General features: G+C 50.9%; 1 protein-coding gene across 1 annotated transcript in view; it reads right to left on the bottom strand.

Moving 5' to 3' along the window:
* Positions 1-389: 389 nt before the first annotated feature.
* The window catches only part of Muc4 (mucin 4, cell surface associated), a 31999-nt gene continuing 14215 nt past the window's right edge, over positions 390-18173 (bottom strand). The window contains exons 10-26 of the mRNA XM_051150543.1: positions 16470-16649; positions 16223-16342; positions 15366-15485; positions 14875-15086; positions 13096-13180; positions 12566-12733; positions 12023-12124; positions 11470-11703; positions 10408-10545; positions 8255-8436; positions 7242-7401; positions 5687-5866; positions 5269-5342; positions 4264-4334; positions 3968-4182; positions 1697-1859; positions 390-852 (exon numbers count right to left, since the gene is read on the bottom strand). Coding sequence (XP_051006500.1) covers positions 657-852; positions 1697-1859; positions 3968-4182; positions 4264-4334; positions 5269-5342; positions 5687-5866; positions 7242-7401; positions 8255-8436; positions 10408-10545; positions 11470-11703; positions 12023-12124; positions 12566-12733; positions 13096-13180; positions 14875-15086; positions 15366-15485; positions 16223-16342; positions 16470-16649 — 2600 coding nt within the window. The 3' untranslated portion in view covers positions 390-656. The remainder of the gene's footprint in view (positions 853-1696; positions 1860-3967; positions 4183-4263; positions 4335-5268; positions 5343-5686; positions 5867-7241; positions 7402-8254; positions 8437-10407; positions 10546-11469; positions 11704-12022; positions 12125-12565; positions 12734-13095; positions 13181-14874; positions 15087-15365; positions 15486-16222; positions 16343-16469; positions 16650-18173) is intronic.

Genomic DNA, 18173 nt, shown 5'->3' with positions numbered 1-18173 from the left:
GTATTGCCTGAGGTGTAGGGATGGGTGAGACAGCAGGAAGCAAGGACCAAGCCAGCATTGTGGCCACTGATGCAGCCAACATGGGGCCGCTGGGAACTGTGTTAGGGCTGGGCCCCACTGCCTGCCTCTTCTGCCCCCTGCCTAATATATAACTGTTACCACTATGTTTATGATGAGTGAGAGAATGTGCTGGGCCTAGCTCTTCAGCCACCAGAAGAAATCTGGAATGGAACCCGTGGTTTGGAGACACCAAAAGATGAGACTTTATTTAAATAGATTTTAATGAGAAGTAAGCCAGTTTTATATGTAAAAACATTTTGGTTAATGTAGAGCCAGCCACCCATCAACTCTGGGGTGTGTGTGCGCGCACACACACGCGCGCATAGCCTGCACTCATACATAGGCAGTGTCCTCTCTGCAGATGTGTCTGTGTAGGAACCCATCCATCTATATATTTGGTCGTCACGGCCTTTTCCTGCACCTGCTGTACTAACAAGGCAGAGTCTGGTTTCACTCCTTTTCTTCATTCTTGAAGAGGCACAAATCACCTGCATTCACCTGCCACTTTGCCGTCTCCCTGGGGCAAAGGTGGAGTGATGGAGTGATGGGTGGGTCCTGAGGTATCCTGGGCACAGCTGCCCATCTGGAGCAAGGCCTCACAGTTCTGAGTCCAAAGGGTAGGAGAACTTGCTCACGCAGCAGCCCCAGAAGTGAAAGACTACAAACGCCAAGATCCCCAGCAGCAAGAGGGCACCCAGGGTCCCGAAGAGGATCCCGAAGAATGCCCCAAGTTTCACACTTAGGTGTTCACAGCGTTCGCCCCAGGATGTGTAGATGGTGAAGGACGCGCAGCTGGGGACAGAGACAACAAGTGTGGTCAGTGAGGACGCCGTCCTCTCCTGGGGACAGGGGCCATTATCTGGGACAGGCAGGGCTCTATACCCTGGATGGAAGATCTAGCCAGTCTTGAGGCCATTTTGAAGCAAGACCCCAGCCAAAGGAGGGAAATATGGTCTTTAAAACTAGGTCTACACCATCTGTATGGGCCAGAAGGGTTAGGGACAAAGGTACATGTGCCAGCATAGTCACAAACTCTTCTCCTTATTCTCTCAAAGGATGGCTCCACCCTCCACTAGACCCACATCCTTTAACCAGTTCTGGACTCAGAGTGAGGCACTAGGATGCAGAGAACACTGGGAGACAGGCCCCCATGTCCCTGCAGACTTACAGTCCTCTCCTCAGGGAATACACCCAGTTTGTTAATATGTGGAGGAGGCCCGCAGAACCAGCTTCAGGGGCACCCCCAGACTGAGTGTTCTTATAGAGGGGCAGGACTGGAACCAGACCAAAACAGTGGGTTCCCTTCTATGAGGACTGGAAGACATCCGTTCTTAGTGCCCTGTCACTTTACTTCCTGGGTGACCACCGGGCCCTCACCAGTCGACAGCGCAGTGTTCTCATCTCCAGAATGGCCAGAGTAACCTCTTGCGTCTAGCTTGGGTTTCAGAAGTGACACATGCAGAGGAGCGGCACACACCCTCATCCCACCGCCCCTTTCTCTGTTTCTTGTCCCCCCAGCCACTAGGGAGTCATCCCAACATCATGTGTTGGGAGGGACTGTCACCTTCCTGGGCCTATTGGGGTGTCTAGTCCAACTTGGCTCCCTAGCACTATCCTCCCCGAGACCCCTACTCACCTGCAACGGGGTCCATCTGGCAGGTGCTCACATTGACCTCCATTGTGACAGTAGCCCTCACTACATGGGGACACGCAGGTGACGCCGTCCTGGGGGCTGTAGACCAGGCGGTAACCCTTGTAGCCATCACATGTGAAGTAGTAGTCCAGCATAGTTAGGTTCACTGTGGGAAGGAAAAAGATGCTTAGAGCAAGCAAACTACCAAGACAAATCGATACCTTTTCTCTCAGGAAGTCAGACGTCGGGTTTATTCTGAGAAACAACTGGTTGGATGTGCGGATTCCTGGATCTGTGTATCTGTGAGCATTCATTCAGTTCTTCGTGGTTCATCCTATCAACACTGCGACCACAACCAGGGCAGTCGTGATGAGCACACATGCGCAAGTCATCCAGAACGGAGCTGAAACTCAGACTCTCTGATTAACTAGCTGTGTGATTTAGGGATTTCCCCCTAAGTCAGACTCAATTTTCTTGTCTTTAAAAGTATATCTGGGCATGGCGCATGTCTTTAATCCCAGCACTTGGGAGGCAGAAGTAGGTGGATCTCTGTGAGTTCAAGGCCAGCTTGGTCTACAAAGTGAGTCCAGGACAGCCAGGACTACAAGAAGAACCCTGTCTCGAAAAAAAAAACAAAAATAAAAAATAAAAAAGTGGTCCTGGAGAGATGGCTCAGAGATTAAGAGCACTGGCTGTTCTTCCAAAGGTCCTGAGTTCAATTCCCAGCACCCACATGGTGGCTTATAACCATCTATAATGAGATCTGGTCCCCCTCTTCTGGCCTTCTGGCTCACATGCAGGCAGAATACTGTATACATAATGAGTAAATACATCTTTAAAATTAAAAAGTATGAAAATGGCCCTTGACAGGGCTAGGCACATAATAAATACTAATAAAAAGTAGCTATTCCCAAAACATTTAAGATTTGTTATAAACACCAGTTTCAAAAGTATCATTGTAAGGATAATATGCCATATGGGAATAGGCACACAAAATTTAAGGTAATGTAGTCATTATTACTTAATGTGGAGGATGCCAAACACAGGTGTAATTTGATCCCTTTATAAAACATGATGTGTGAAGTTGCCTAAGGCACAACAGAATACAATTCGTCCTGTCTTTTCTGTCTTACTTTTGTAACCCTACTGCTTCCTAAACTTTCTACAATAAACTTGTTTGTACAATGAAATGGTATTTTCCTCTTTCCCAGCTGCCTTCTCCTTCTTTTCTTTCATTCTTTCAGACATGATCTCCTGGTAGCCCAGGTTTGCCCCAAACCTGCTACACGGCCAAAGCTCTCACTGAGCTCCTGATCCCCCTGTGTCACCTCACAAGTGCTGAGATGGATTTTCCTGTAGTGGATGCAGAGTCAGAACTGCCTCCTTCCGGTCGCCTTTCTCCTCACCGCAGCTACCCAATGTGCAGGAGTTTGGGCAGACTTCACGTTTCTTGCCCCAAGAAGCAGGAAGCATAAACCGGACTCTAGAAGCAGCTCTCATCACGTGCTGGGCATAGTCCCACCCTTATCCCACGCTGGGCGTAGTCCCACCCCTATTGTCTACTGGAAGCCAGGCAGGCTTTTCCTTGGTCCCCCTTGCTCCCTGCCCAGGAGAACAAGAGGCTGTCAGAAGTTCCATTTATTTTCCCAGTGGGACCATGGAGTTCTGGCTTGAGTGGGGCCACATCCTTTCAGGAGTCCCTTAATGCCCCACCTGTCTCCAGTTGGAAGGCATGGTAAAAGGGAGGCTGTCGTGTGCTCGGAGCGATGATAGCTTAGGAAGACCATGAGTGATTTTTACTAAAGGAAGTGAAGCCAGCTGGGTGCTGTGGTGTTATCCCCGAAATCCCCGCGTTTGTGAGGCTAGGGCACACAAGAGGATTGGGAGTTTGAAGCCGGACAGAGGCCAGCCTAGATCTCGTCCCCCAAAGCAAACAAACAAATGAGTAGAAAAATGGAACCTATCAGGCTGCCTGGGGTTGGGATCATTGTTGTGTGACACTCCTACACGTGCCCACCAGCAACATCTTGTGGCCCTGCTCTGAATCTTTAAAAAAAAAAAAAAAAAAAAAAAAGCTGTTGGGGGATATATTTTAAATTTCACCCAAAGATTTATACACAGGCAAGCTAACTTAACCCACTGCTTCTTCAACTGTGGACCTGCGTACAACACTTTCTACTGGGGATTGACATGGCTGTGGGTCCGGGATGGCCCCGCTATTTACTTTCTTTTCTCCAGCTGTCTCTGAATTGTCAACAAAATCAAGTGACTCACGAGCCATTTCATTGCGGACATCTGCCTCTGAGATGGGGAAGAAGTGGACGTCCTTCCTGGCTTCTCCACTCCTCTCTTGCCTAGCCTGGAGGAGGAAGGCCTCCAACACAGCCCCTATCAGCTGGTTGTTCAGGTAGTGGATGACTGGGCCCCTCGGACGGTACTGGAAGTGGGAGATGACCTTCCAGTGATGAATGGCCTTTGCTCCGGGAGAGCTGTATGGGAGGGGAAGAAGAGGGGGGTTGCAGAGTGGGAGGAGGGGGAGGGGGGAGTCATGGAGGGACAGCCTCACTTACGTTCGCGTCAGTTCCACTACGCTGTTCCGGATAAAAGCCCGCATGTACAGGTTCCCTAGTCTGTGTGCCACCTATGATAGGGAAAAATGGGGGAGTTTAGGTTGAATGAGGATCAGAGAGGCCTTGCCTACCTTTGAATGAGGGGTCCACACTCATGCCTAGGTCAGAGGCTGGCCTGGGTCCTTGCCTCTTAAAGGCTCAATGGATAAAGAGTGTGACATCCCCCCCCCAACCCCCCTGCCTCAACATTACCAGGGGGACATCTGAAATGAGCACCTCTGCTTGATCTCTGACTCCGCCCCCTTCTCTCCCCTCATAGGTCCCAAACACAAAGTGTTTAGCTAAGACCTAGGGATGGCCAGGCGCCAGGAATGTCACCACGGTGATTCAGGAACTGGTTATATTCAAAGAGCCTGTATAGTCAAGGGCAGCGGATCTGACCAGTTGGGATTTAACGTCTCTGGCGGTCAGGGTGCTAATAGGAATAATCGCCTTGAATGCCTGTCCTCTTTCGGTGCTAAGTGCTTTACAGGCATTATCATTCAAATCTTGACACAACCTAGTGACAGGTGCTACTTACTACCATCCACTTTTATACGCAGAGCTGCTATAAATCGCTTGTCTAATAACCGCTGCTCTAGAAAGAGGCTGGCCAGAGCTCTGAACCCCTGTGTCTAGGAGTCTAGAGTTTCCGCCATTCACCAATATGGCTACTTGGCTTCACGGAGCGATAGCCAAGGATGCGGTGTCAGAGGAGTCCCCGTTCCCTCTGGGAAGTCATCGTGCAGGCGACTTCTCTCTAACAGCCAGAAAATGTGACTCATGGGGGGTACCTAGAGGGAACAGACTGGGTGGCATGCCTCCCTAGAGTCTTCTCATGACAAGCTGGTGATTCTAACACGTTCTGTGGCCTCTAATCCTGAAGCATGTGCAAGTTACAGCACAGACCCTGTGGGACCCTTTCAAGATCAGCTTCCCACTGGGAGCCCAGCAAGCAGCACTGACCGAGGCATTGACATCAGCTTTGGAGGCGTTCTCATCTTCCCTGAGTGACAGCACGATGGTCCTCAAGGGCAGCTCTGGGGATAAAGAAGAGGACCCATATCAGCCCCATGGATTTCCTACACTTATCAAGTATTTCCCCCATGCAACCACTCAGAGAGATAGCTCCATCCACCATGGCAAGGTCACTGAAGGCCTGCATCCCACAGCGGCCCCTGTGCTGACCAGGCCTCCCATGGCTCTCATCTAGTGGAGCCAGGAGGCTTCTGGACAGCTCCCTCAGCCCCCAACTCAGCCCCCAGGGGGAAATCTCCATTCTTATCTGTGCGTTTCAGAACATGAGCCTCAGACACTAGTTTCCCCATCGTTCCCAGACATGAGAGGTGCATGGGACTCACATGGCAGGAGCCTTTAGCGGTACCTTTAGAGATGGCGGGAGTGAAATTGTTCCCAGCCAGGAGGCAGCGGTTATCAGTGAAGGCTGGGGGGCAGGTGCAAGTGGGCTGGCAATCTGGAGCCCCCGAGATGTAGCAGTGGCCATGGTTATAGCAATAATTCACAGGACACGAGTGGTTTTGGCAGAATAAAGGGTCCTCTAGAGCTGTGAAAGGAGGAGGGAGGTCAGCCACACCAGGGCTGGGCAGCTGATGGGAGCTGAGTGGCCTATTGGAACCTACTCTCAGGATAGCTTGGATCCCCGCCTCCCATACTTGCCCAATCCCTGTTGTGCTTGTGGGCCACTCTGGGCCCCAAACTAGCTTCCCCTCATCTACTCCAAGTGTTTCTCTGTAAAGCAACCTTTCCCTGTCTGTCAGCTAAGTGTTCTTTCATCTCTGCAGAGAACGTGGCATGTTGACCAGAGCAACTTTGTCACAGAAAGACCAGGAAAGATAGTGGGAGAAGGACAGAAGTGTACTTCGCTTATCTCCAGGTTCTGCCCACTCTGGCCTCTGCTTGGAAGACAGCCGCCTCCTGGTTGTATGTGGAAGGTCGCACTGTCATTTCTGCTATGGTGACTACAGTGGCTCAGAGGGAGAGGAGAAGAAAGAACTCAAAGGAAAACTGCAGTTTCTCTGTCACAAGGTCCCCATGGCAACACCTGTTAGGGGATGGTCTGATGGATTTTGATGCTAATTAATAAAAACCCATCCCACCTGGGCAGGGCAGATGAGATAGGGGTGGCTAAGGGTCCTGAGAAGGAGAGAGAGGAATTCTGGGAAGAAGAGGAGGAAGGAGAAAGAAGAGGAGGAGAGGATCCCGAGAGGAGAAAGAAGGCCGCCATGGCTTAGATGGAAGAGAAACACGTGGCAGATGTGGCTGGAGGTTCAGCCCAGGTGAAGAACGTTAGCAAGTATTTGGGAATTATGGACGGCAGGTGGCTTGATAGAAGTTATTAGAAGGAGATGGCGTGGGATTGAGGCAAGGTGTGGGATGCCTGCCCCACTACGGGAAGTAGTTTAGAGGATTAATGTCTGCCCTGCCCCAGGTTAACTAATGCTATTTTAAAATATAACAAGTGTCAGTGTCTTGATTCCTAGCCGGACCTTCTGGGCATACTGATAATACTGATAATAAACAATTATTAGGCCCTACTAATAATACAGATGTTTAAAAGCAACAAACACCTCCAAATGTCCTGACTCGTGAAAAGCAGAAGCCCTGAGCCTTATGTCTCTGAAGATGCCCAGGTGCCTGAGAGTCCAGCTTACATCTGGTTCCTTAGCCTTCTCCGTCAGTCTTTCTTCCAAGTTTTCTCCAGCAGGGTCTCGGGGCTACTCTGTTCCAGCTCCATCCTCAGCTTCTGCATGCCCCCCCTTCAGCCCCACACCATCTACTACCTGCTTCTTAGCCCTCCGCATCATAGCTTCTTGTGAGATTTAAAGACATTGTTTGCTAAACACCAGTTCTGTCACAGACCCTTGACGCATCACCTGGACCCAGAGCCTCCTCTTGCAAGGGCCCTGTTCCCAGTTCACCTGCACAATGACGCCCATCTCCAGTCAAGCCTTGGGGGCAGGCCTCACAGCCTTTCCCAGGAATACAGTGCACATTTGGGAAGCATGGCTCTTCGCAGAGGTCCTTAGTGCGTTCGCAGAAGCGTCCAAAGGTGTGCCTGTCACACTTGCAGCTGGTCACCTGAATGACAGCAGGGTTGCTGGTATTTATAAGCTGAAGAACTTCTACCATGAGAAGCCTTGTTTGTCTCACTCTCTCTGGCACCGAACAGTAGTAGACTAGGAGTCCCTTCCCAAGGCCACACAATCCCCTGCCTGGCCCTGTAGCGGGCTCTCAGCATCACCTCTCTCAGCCTGTACCTCCTTCCCTGGAATCCTTGATAGAGTCAGGCAGGAAGAAACACAGAGGAAAGAAAAACAAACAAAGCCACAATGCAGAAACGGGGCAAGATCTGTGGACTTGGGTCATAAAACTAGACCACGAATGTAGATGGAGCAGATTTTTCTCAAACTGAAAAAGGTGCTTCCTCGGCTAGATGAAAGAGCAGACAGAGGTGCTGGGGGGGGGGGGCGGTGGTCTCAAGGCAGCATCCTGCCCCTCTCTTCCCAATCCCAAAGAGATATGTTTGGTGAGTCACTCTCCATAACGCCCTATATAAGGGTTTCTTATGGCTGAGCTCAAAGGACTCTGGTCTGGAGAGGGGCAGGGAAGCTGTGCTGGAGGCTCAGGACCTCTAGCCAGCAAGCACAGGAAAGCCTTCTGGTCCTACAGTTCAGCGCCCCGGTGGGGAACCATGGGAAAGGCTGCAGTGACAGGATGGGAGGTGGAGCACAAAACCTCTTTTGTGCTCTAATCAATGATGTTTGCCCCACTTCACACAAGAGTTTGTAACCCAAGGTGTGCCTCCCCCACCCCAAACTCACCCACCATAGCTCCACCCTCCTCCCCACAAACACCTTGCCCGAGGAAGCACACTCGCAGCATCTCTCCGCTTGCTTCCTCACCACCACCTCTCTCGGCTCCCACTACTCACCTCAAGGGTAGAATTGCCCTCCCTGCTCGTCTCATTGTACAAACACTGGCTCTTCTTATTACAGAAGCAAACCACAGTCTTGGGCTGGAGGACAGATAACAAACCAGTCCTGGTGTCTCTTGCTAGAATCTCCAGGGTACACGGTTCTGGAGATGCTGGTGTCCACTGCAAACTCCCGTTTTCTGTCCAGAGAAAAAGGGACCTCAGCACCTGCAGAGTCCTCTGTTCCAGGCTCAGTGTGTCTAATTCCCCCGAAGGACGCTGTGGCTCTTCTCCCACACCCCAGGCCTCTCCCTGAACCTTGAATGCCATCATGCATCCTTTTGAGCAGAGCTGGGATTCCTAGGGTGGTGGCGGCCATGCTCCAAGCTGGAGGAATCATGTACCACCTGCCAGGCATGCTGGTGCAGGCAGAAATCCACATAAGGTAAGGCTACTCCCCCCTACACCCCACAAAGAGTTCCCTAAGTGCATCCCTGCTTGAGCCTGTACCAGGATGGGTCATGGTGGGGACCGAGCATAAGTGAAAGGGTCCCCTTAACATCTCCCCAGACTGCAGGGTGGAGTGGCTTTGCCTCCCAGGACCTCTTCTTCTGCCTTCTCATCATCCTCTCCTCCGACTTCCTGGGCCTTGCTGCCATATCAGATGTCAGACCACAGGCAACAGAGAGCAGGTTGGAAGGCACAGAGTCGGCACGGACGAGCGTTAACGTCACGCCATCACTTCCCAGAAGAGGGGCCCAGGATGGCAGAAAACCTTGCTATTGTGTGCCAAGGTAGTGCCATAAGGAGTAAAGAAGATATAGACAAAACTACCCCTCCGTACCCAGCAAAGCAAAGTGGCAGTCAGAGCCCAGAGAAAAGTCCCGATGGCTTTGGTTTAGCCAAGAAAGCCACCATCCCTTCCACTTTGGCTCTTTGACCCAGGTCGCAGCTGCCAGCCTGGGTTCTCAGATGCTGTAATAAAAGCCGGATAAATATGGCTAACTGCTGAAAAACGAGAAGTACCAGGGAGGGCATTTGTATTTCTTTAGTCATATTTCAGAGTGTGTAACTTTTTAAATAGATATGATAATGCTATAAACTCATGGGTTTTATTACGTTGTGTATGTGTGTGTGTGTTTATGTGTGTAAGGTGGGGTGGGGGGAGCATGTATGCATGCCTTCCGGAGCGTTCACGTGGAGCTCAGAGGACAGCTTGCAAGAATCAGTCTTTCCTTCCATCATGTGAGTCCCAGGGGTGGAACTTAGGCCATTAGGTTTAGTGACAAGCACTTTTATTTGCTGAGCCATCTCACCAGCCCTGTAAACTAGTTTTATTTATTTATTTATTTATTTATTTATTTACTTATTGTTGTCGTTGTTTTCGGGGAGACAGGGTTTCTCTGTGTAGCCCCAACTGACCTGGAGCTCACTCTGTAAACCAGGCTGGCCATGAACTCAGAGAGCTGCCTGCCTCTGCCTCCTGAGTTCTGGGATTAAAGGCGTGCGCCACCACCACTGGCTAAACTAGCATTTTTTTAATGGCCATATTTGATTATTCTAATGATTTGGTAAATGCTCCATGATGGTTAAAAGTAATGCATATAGCTGGGCATGGTGGTGCATGCCTTTAATCCTGAGAGGCAGAGGCAGGCAGGCAGATCTCTGTAAGTTCAAAGCCAGCCTGCTCAACATAGTGAGTTCCAGGACAGCCAGAACTGAATAATGAGACCCTGTCTCAAAAAGAAGAGAATTATAAGATGGGGGTGAAATGGCCTTTGTATTGCCTGTGTGTGCCCAGACTCAGTCTACCTATTTGGTTAAATCTATCCAACCCCCTCCAACTGCTGCTCATCTGGGGAGGGGTCACCCATTTCACCTATAGGTATCTTTTCTTTTTCTTTTTTTTTTTTTTTTTTTTTTTTTTTTTTTTTTTTTTTTTTTTTTGAGGCAGGGTGTCACTCTGTATGCCAGTCTGGCCTCGATCTCATGGCAATCCTCCTTCCTTAGCCTCCCACCCACGAGGATTACAGGCTTGAGCCTCTATAGCCAGCTCTAAGTACCAATCTTAAGAAATGCTATTTCTCAGGGGGGCTGGAGAGACGGATCGGTGCCTACTAGCCCGACCGACTCCTGCGTCCAGCCCATCCTATTGCCAGCCAAAGTCATACCAAAGAGTTCAAAGCCACTACACAGGTTGGTGAGGTTGAATTTGACATCCTTAGAGTCACTGGTGATCACAACGGTCTCTGTCTCCCTCTTGTAGGCTTGAATCTCACTGCAGCAGTGGATAGAGGGTGGGAACTGATCTGAAATAGAGAAACGCGGAGAGTAGCTGTGTGCAGGGCGCTCTCCAGCCTTCCCTTTCTGCTCTTTCCTACAAGCCTGTACCAAGCCTGGCATCCACCTCCTGGAGCAGGACTCAGTCTTGCTTCCTGCTCTGCAAACTGTGCAGTACATGCCGGGCTTGCACTGCCCACTGCCTAACCTTTAGCCTCCATTTTTCAGTCTCCCCCTAAAACCAGATTATTCTTCCCCGAACAGAATGCTCCATGGCCTGGGAAGGACTGAGAGCCATGAGGGTCATATGTTGTAGGTGGGCATTCCATTTTTCCCAGAAAGAGACAGTCAAACTCTCTCAATGCTCTGTTTCTTGGAAGCCTATTATTTCAATTCCATTGTTCATTAATTCACTCTATTAATACATTTACTGGGCACGTGACACTAAACTCTATAGCAATGAACAAGTGATGGAAAAAGAGGCCCAAGGGAATTATAAATTATAAAACACACTTAGTAGTTATAAATATTTTTTTTAAACATCAGGAAAGGGGGTGTGAATAAACAGGAAATTGAGACAAGACAGTCCCGAAGGTTTTGCTAAGCAGGCAGCGTCAAAGGATGAGAGAGACGTGGCTGTGGCTGCCTGTGGAGAGAGCCTTTTGGGCAAGGGAAGGGCTTGCACAAAGTTATCAGTGAGCCCCAAAGCCAGTGGAGGGGAAGGAGTGTCAGGACAGGGGTTCTGGGTGTCAGAAGAGGGAGGAGACAGCCCACGTAGGGCAGGGAAGGGAAGGCTGCTGTCCATCAGAGGGCCTGAGTGAGCTGGGAGCTGTCGAGAGGGTGTTGATCCATTAAAGGACTAAAAATGTGGAGCTTGAAGGGGTGTCATGAAACAGGGGTCCTTGTCCGCTTCCTGTCTCTAAAATGGTCTCTCTGAGCTTTGCGTCACTTACTGAGGGTGCCATTCATGTCCTGGAATGTCTCAAGGATCGCATTGGTGTTTTGTCCAATATTTTTGTTTCCTGTGGCGAGGGCGTCAAACTTGCACCGTAGGTCATCATTGCACCCAGAAACCAAGCCTATATCTGAGGTGTTCTTGTCCAGCAGTTGGGACAAGAAGACGGGGGTGAAGTTGGAAGGCAAGGAGTCTGTCCTTATCCCAAGGAGGCCTGTCCCATTGATTTCCCCTACGACATAGGAGGTATGATGGTGCTATGAGATCCCAGCCATATTTCAGCCCCGCCCACCCCAACCCTCATCATATATGGCTCCATGGGTGAGGGGGTGGCATGGGAGCTGGTAGGGACAGGATGGCTTCTGGCTTCTGAGCCACCCATTCTCCTCCTCTGAGACGTGCAGGTGGGGTGGAAGCAGGGGACAAACATGGGGCAGTGGCAAAATTTCCAGACCTCAGCAAGGATGCCTAAGGTCCCCACAAGCACAAAGGCAACAACCCAGCAGTTCCCTCACTGTCCTGCCCTAGTGGCCCGAGGACCCCAGGCTCACATGTCATTCCATAGTGAAAAAGCATCTCCTCGGAGCTGTTTGAAGGGATGGTGGAGCCATTAGGCATCCTGAAGTCATCTTCTGGATTATCATTCCAGACTCCTGTGGGACAGAGAAGAAGGTTTGCCACTACAGGAAGGTGACTTCCCTTCTCCAGAGCAACCAACAGGGCAGCTGCATCTGTCCTGGGTCCAGGGCCCCAGGAGGTAGGAGAGGACCATGCGCTCACACCCTGCTTTAAAAAGGGAGAAAAAAAAATCAAGAAGAAAGTGGGGGAAGATAGGAATAAGGAAGGAAGCAAGAGTGAAAAAAGGGGGGGGGGAATGTAGGGGTGGGAGGGAGAGGACATCTGTGCCTCCACCTTCCCCATAGCGCCCCCTTCAGGTTCTCTTAGAAAGATGGCAACAAACAGGAAAGTAGTCTAAAGAGTGGGTGAAACAGCCCCTCTCTTTACCCAACAGGGCTGAGAAAGAACTGGGGAGGAGAATCCAAGGCCCAGGGGAGGGGCAGTTGCCTTGGTATGTACAGAGCTCTGCTTCTTACCCAACAGGCCCTTTGTGTGGTTGCGGTACTCTTCTGAGAGGCTGGAGGAGGCATGAAGGATGTTGGAGAGAGCAATCACGGTGATGGTCACCATCCCATCGAAGTTAGCTGAGACTTGGGAGCCATTTTGGGTCAGCAGAACACCAGTGTCGTTGAATATGGACACGCCTGGAATACAGGGAGACAAGTGGCACCTCTGTCAGCATGCCCCTTGGGCCCAGAAACTCAGCAGCAGTGAAGGTTCATGGCACAGAGGGCACTGAAGGACCCTGACCATGCCTCAAATAAGGGCCCTGCACCATCCACACCAGCCTGTAGAGCCTTCCTTCTGGGGTAGGAAATGAAGTTTCGATGCCCAGGCTGGCTGAGGGTCTTCCGATGCAGCCGTTTAAGGGACAGGAGGAAGGCAAATACTCTGTTTTGCTGGGTGCTGTAGCCTCTACCCACTGCCCCCCCAGCACAGCACTCCCACAGGCCTGAGTTCCAAAGGATGGGGAGTCGGGGCACACGCTGACAGCTACTGAGCCTACCTTCTGTGTGGCTGGTGTTAAAGGCCACGGTTTGGTTATTGTGTACAACTCGGACTGTGTCGTTGGGCTCGAGGAACCATTGAACCTGGAAAGGAATTGGCGGAGGCCTAAGCCCAACCAGCAGGCAAAGCAGAGGCCCGGAAGTGAAGCTCTAGAGAGGAATTCAAGGCTAAAATCCGGGCCAGTGGAAGAGGAAGGGTGATGGACAAGACAGGTGATAAGGATGTGCCAACTGACATGTGTGGAGAGCTCAGTGGGTGTCAGGCTATCTCCCAGCAGCCCTGTGGGCAGATAGGCTATCTCAAAGCAGCTTTGGGAGCAGATGGGCTATCTCACAGCAGCCCTGTGGGCAAATAGGCTATCTCACAGTAACCCAGTGGGCAGGCAATACCTTTGTCCCCGTTGTGCTATAAGAAAACAGAGACACTGGAAACTCAGCAATTTTGTCAAGGTCAAACAGCCAGTAAGAGATGACACGTATCATAATCCTGCCATCTCTAGGTTTTACTCTTCTCTTTCCATTATCGATGGGTGCACTCTCCCTTTGTTCCAAGATGTAGAATCACAATGGAAACACATTTCTCGGTGTGTCTGTTGAGTGTTTCCAGAAATATTTAACTGGCAAGGGCAGATTTACTCCAAACGTGGGCAAAAAAAATCATTGCACAGGCTGGGGGCCCAGGCTGAATAAAAAGAAGAGAGCTGAGCACCAGCATTCGTCCCGTTCTGATCCTGACTGTGGACATGACACGTCACCAGCCTCCTCACACACTCTCTTGGAGACATGCTTTCCCTGCCAGGATGCACAGACTTCACCCACAAACAACCATGAGCCAAAATAAACCCATCGTCCTAGGTACGGTCACTACGGCTGTGATCAAACACCATGGCCAGAGCAACATGAGGAGGAACATGGGAAGGAAAAGGTTTATATGCCTAATGCTTGCACATCACCGTTCATGGCTGCAGGAAGTCAAGACATGAACTCAAGCAGGGCAGGAGCTGATGCAGAGGCCATGGAGGGGTGCTGCTTACTGGCTTGTTCTCCATGGCTTGCTCAGCCTGCTTTCTTGTGGATTCCAAGACCACCAGCCCAAGGGTGACGCCACCCACAATGGACTAGGCCCATCCCCATCAATCACTAATTAAGAAAATGCCCTACAGGTTTGCCTTTAAACCAAGGCATTTGTTTGTTTGTTTGCTTTGTTTCCCGAGACAGGGCTTCTCTGTGTAGCCCCAGCTGCCTTGGACTTACTTTGTAGACCACGCTGGCCTTGAACTCATATTGATCTGCCTGCCTCTGCCTCCTGGGTGCTGGGATTAAAGGCATGCACCACCACACTGGGCTGGAGGCATTTTCTTTTCTTTCTTTCTTTTCTTTCTTTCTTTCTTTTTTTTTTTTTTTTTTTTTTTTTTTTTTTGAGACAGGGTTTCTCTGTGTAGCCTTGGCTGTCCTAGACTCGCTCTGTAGACCAGGCTGGCCTCGAACTCACAGTGATCCGCCTGCCTCTGCCTCCCAAGTGCTGGGATAAAAGCCGTGCACCACCGCACTGGGCTGGAGGCATTTTCTTAATTGAGGTTCCCCCTCTCAGATGACTCCTGCATCAAGTTGACAGGAAACTGCCCAGCATACTCTTCCTTCCTTAAGTTGTTCCTTGTCAGGTACTTGGACACAGCAGTGAGAGAAGTAGACAATACGTCTCTCTTTATTCTCTTCCTCTTCCAGCTGACTGCCTCTGAGGGGTTCTGGGGGGGGACTGCCAGATAGCCTGGACTTACTGTGATGGAAGAACCCAGGCTGCTGGTGTTGTATTGAGCAGCAAAGGCAATGAAGTTAGTAGCCTTGGCAGAGCCAGTCTGGGCAGTGCGGCCTTCCAGTAGGAAGGAGGAGTTTGCATCCTGGGCCTGGACCAGCAGGAAGTCCCCCAGCCCATTGAAGGTGTATTTGGTGTTGTCCAAAGTGGTGATGTGGGGATCGCCAAATGTCCAAGCTAAAAGAAATACGTTACACATTACACGTTAGCATTAACAAACTGGGACTCCCTCTGGCTAGCAGGTAGGGCTTCCATCTTGGTGGACTCAAGCTTGGACAAATTTTCCCAGCATCCAGAATCTGCCCCCAAAAGCCTCTTACACTCGTAGTCCCTGGCTCCAATACTCATCCCTTTGAAGCCTCCGCAAGACCTGTCCCCAACATCCCCACAGCCACAATCCTGCCCTAGGAAGTGATCTCCTTCCTGGATGCTCCCCACCTCAGTCATGATGCTCACCGGGCCGCGGGGGCCTGTACCCTGCACAGCTAATGCGGGGCCGCCTGCTTTGGTACTGGGTGCAGAAGGAGGGCTTGCTGTTCCAGTGGCAACACCAGTTCTGTGCCTCCTGCTCCTGGTCTGCGGAGAAGAACACTTTGTCAGAGGGCAGGGGCCCTGGAGAACCAATTGGCAGGGTTGGTAGCGTATCGGTGGCAAGAGTGTGGCCTTGGAGTCAGGCATGGCACGAGTCACACCCTTCCATGCTCAGGGGACTGTCAGTGGCCTGGGTGAGATGACACTGTGTGTCCTCCTTGAAGGCATGTTGGGGCTATTATATAGCAAGGCCCATGGGACAAGCTCTCAGTGGGCCAGGGAAAGAGAGGACATAGATGATGGTGCAACAAGACTAGAGAAGGCCCAGGGATGAGCAGACACAAACCACCCTGCCAATTCACCTCTGTGTGCTCTGGCTCTCTAATGCAGGGCTGCCTGCACTGGTACTCCGTTTGAAGGTCTCTGTGGTGAGATGACTCTAAGTCCTCGCCCTCCCCCGCAAAAGAAAACCTTGTTAACAGGGGGTCCAGAGGACAAAGTCAAAATAGGGCCTCTTCCTTTGCCTAGAAAAATTCCCACTCCAGGCTGAGGGCATAAGGCCAGATAAAGATGGCAGAAGACACACTCTGTCCTAATCTGAAAGAATGCAGTCAGGATGAAGGATTCTGAATTTCCTAAGATCAGGAAGTTGAGGTGAAAGGGGGGAAGAAGCAGGGGAGCGCTGGGGACAAGAGGCTTTATCCAGAAGGTTCCATAGCTTGTCTGAGAAGAGGCCCAGGCTCCCGAGCACGTGGGTGTGAGAGCTCCAGGGAGATACATACCAAACTGCCAAGGACTGTGCATTCTCCAGCCTTCTCGAAACTCTCCCCAGCGGCCATAGCTGCAGCACACGCCCCCTCGCCAGGAGGAGAAGCTGCATAGCTGTGGGCTGTCCCGCCAACCTACAATGAGACCAGACATCCTCAGGCCTAGGAGCTTGTGGCTGGTGGAGATGGGGGAGGGGGGGAGTGTCGTCTGTCAGGGAGGGGGATGGTAGGTGGGTTTGTGAAGGGCAGAAGGAGGCATCACCTGTGTTCCTGGGCCAGAACCGAAAGTCCCATCGTCCCTGTTGCCAGGAGCAAGGGCAGGGAATCTGGTTCCAGCCCCAGCTGGGCTGCTGAGGCTGGCTCTCCAACCACAACAGACACTTGAGCCGGTAGTTGGGCCTCACCTCCCTGTGTAGCCTGTAGATCTGCAACCCCCGGAGGCCTGAGGGACAAGGAAAGCAGTAATGAGTGCAGGATCTGGGCTTCGAGCTCTGGCTCCTTCAGCTTTAGGCTCAACGCAGGCTCATGACTGCCGCCTCCATCTCATGTCCTGCCTCTCTGAATGGCTCTTCCTAGGAAGAGACCCAATTCAGACTGACAATGATTTATCTCCAAACCATGGACTTTAGGGCAAAACTCTGGGTCACCACTGTGACCCAACTTCCTTCCCTCCTTCCCTACTTCCTCCCTCCTCTCTCTCTCTCTCTTTCTCTCTCTTTCTCTCCTTGTCTCGACTGCTTGCTCAATCGCTCATTCTCGCTTGCTCTCTGCCATACCTTCCAGTCCCTCAAACACTTCGCTTCCTCCCCAAAGACACAGCATCCACCAAGCCACGCCATCAGACACTGGGTCCTCATGGCGCCCCCTTCCTTTCCCTTTCCGTGGCCAAAGCAACCAGGACAGAAGTCTATGCCCAGAAACTAGCTGAAAGCCACTGAGAGTTGGCATGCTCTAACATCGGGAGTCTGGGGAAGCCTCTTTTGGGCTCAGACACCATCTTGGGAAGGGAGAAATAACTAGAAAAATCCTCAGTGGGGTTGTAAAGTTTAAACCTTCAATTCATCGGACGTTTCATACTGCACACACAACTTCAAGGAGAAGAGGGGGCTCCAGAACACCCCCATCCCTAGACAAAATATGATATAGTGTATGAGATTTTCAACCCTATATACATGATGAAGAAAAGGTTTCCAGAAGAATAACATTGTTTATAGTGATCTGTGCACACACACACACACCACAGAGATAGACACACACATACATGTACACTCACACACACCAACACATACACACGTACATACACACACTCACATACATACATACACACACACATGTGCACATGAGCAGGTGCGCATGCAGACACACACACACACACACACACACACACACACACGATACCCTAGGTCATGTGACAGGGAAACTCTTCCACAGGGTGGCACCCATCTGTCATTTGACCAAGCTTTTGTTTCTGATGGCCAAACATCTTTGTCCCAGACCATATAGACCTGCACTCACGCCTCAGGGTCTGCATGGCTGACCTCTCCTCATTGCCAGCAAGCCCTTTCTCCATCACACTTTGGACACTGACATTTCTTTCCCTTTGGAGCCTCTCTGTATTACACTGGGTCGCAGAGGAAGCACCACAAGTCTCACCACAGCGAATGCTTGTAGAGACCAAACGTGGTTGACCTCCCCTTCCCTGTCACTTTCCTGTCTGTTAACTCGCTGTCTGGAAGCTAGTAGGCGCTCAAGACTGCCTGCATTTTGGAACTCCTGCTGGTAGATCTTTAAGGATATCACTCCAGCTCAGGAATAAACGTTTATGTGGCTTATCCTGACGTCACACCTATATCCCTTCCTGTAACGCCCTTGTCCTCACACCAGGACCTGAGTGCCCACTGACAAACATCTTAGGTTTGGCTCTTCCAAGAAGCTGTGGGTGTGAAAATAACAAGTTGTCACCTAG

The sequence above is a fragment of the Acomys russatus genome, chromosome 8 (assembly GCF_903995435.1).
Source record: "Acomys russatus chromosome 8, mAcoRus1.1, whole genome shotgun sequence".
Classification (NCBI taxonomy): domain Eukaryota; kingdom Metazoa; phylum Chordata; class Mammalia; order Rodentia; family Muridae; genus Acomys; species Acomys russatus.
Note: the sequence above shows the minus strand (reverse complement) of the source record. Positions and strands in the feature narration are given on the sequence as shown.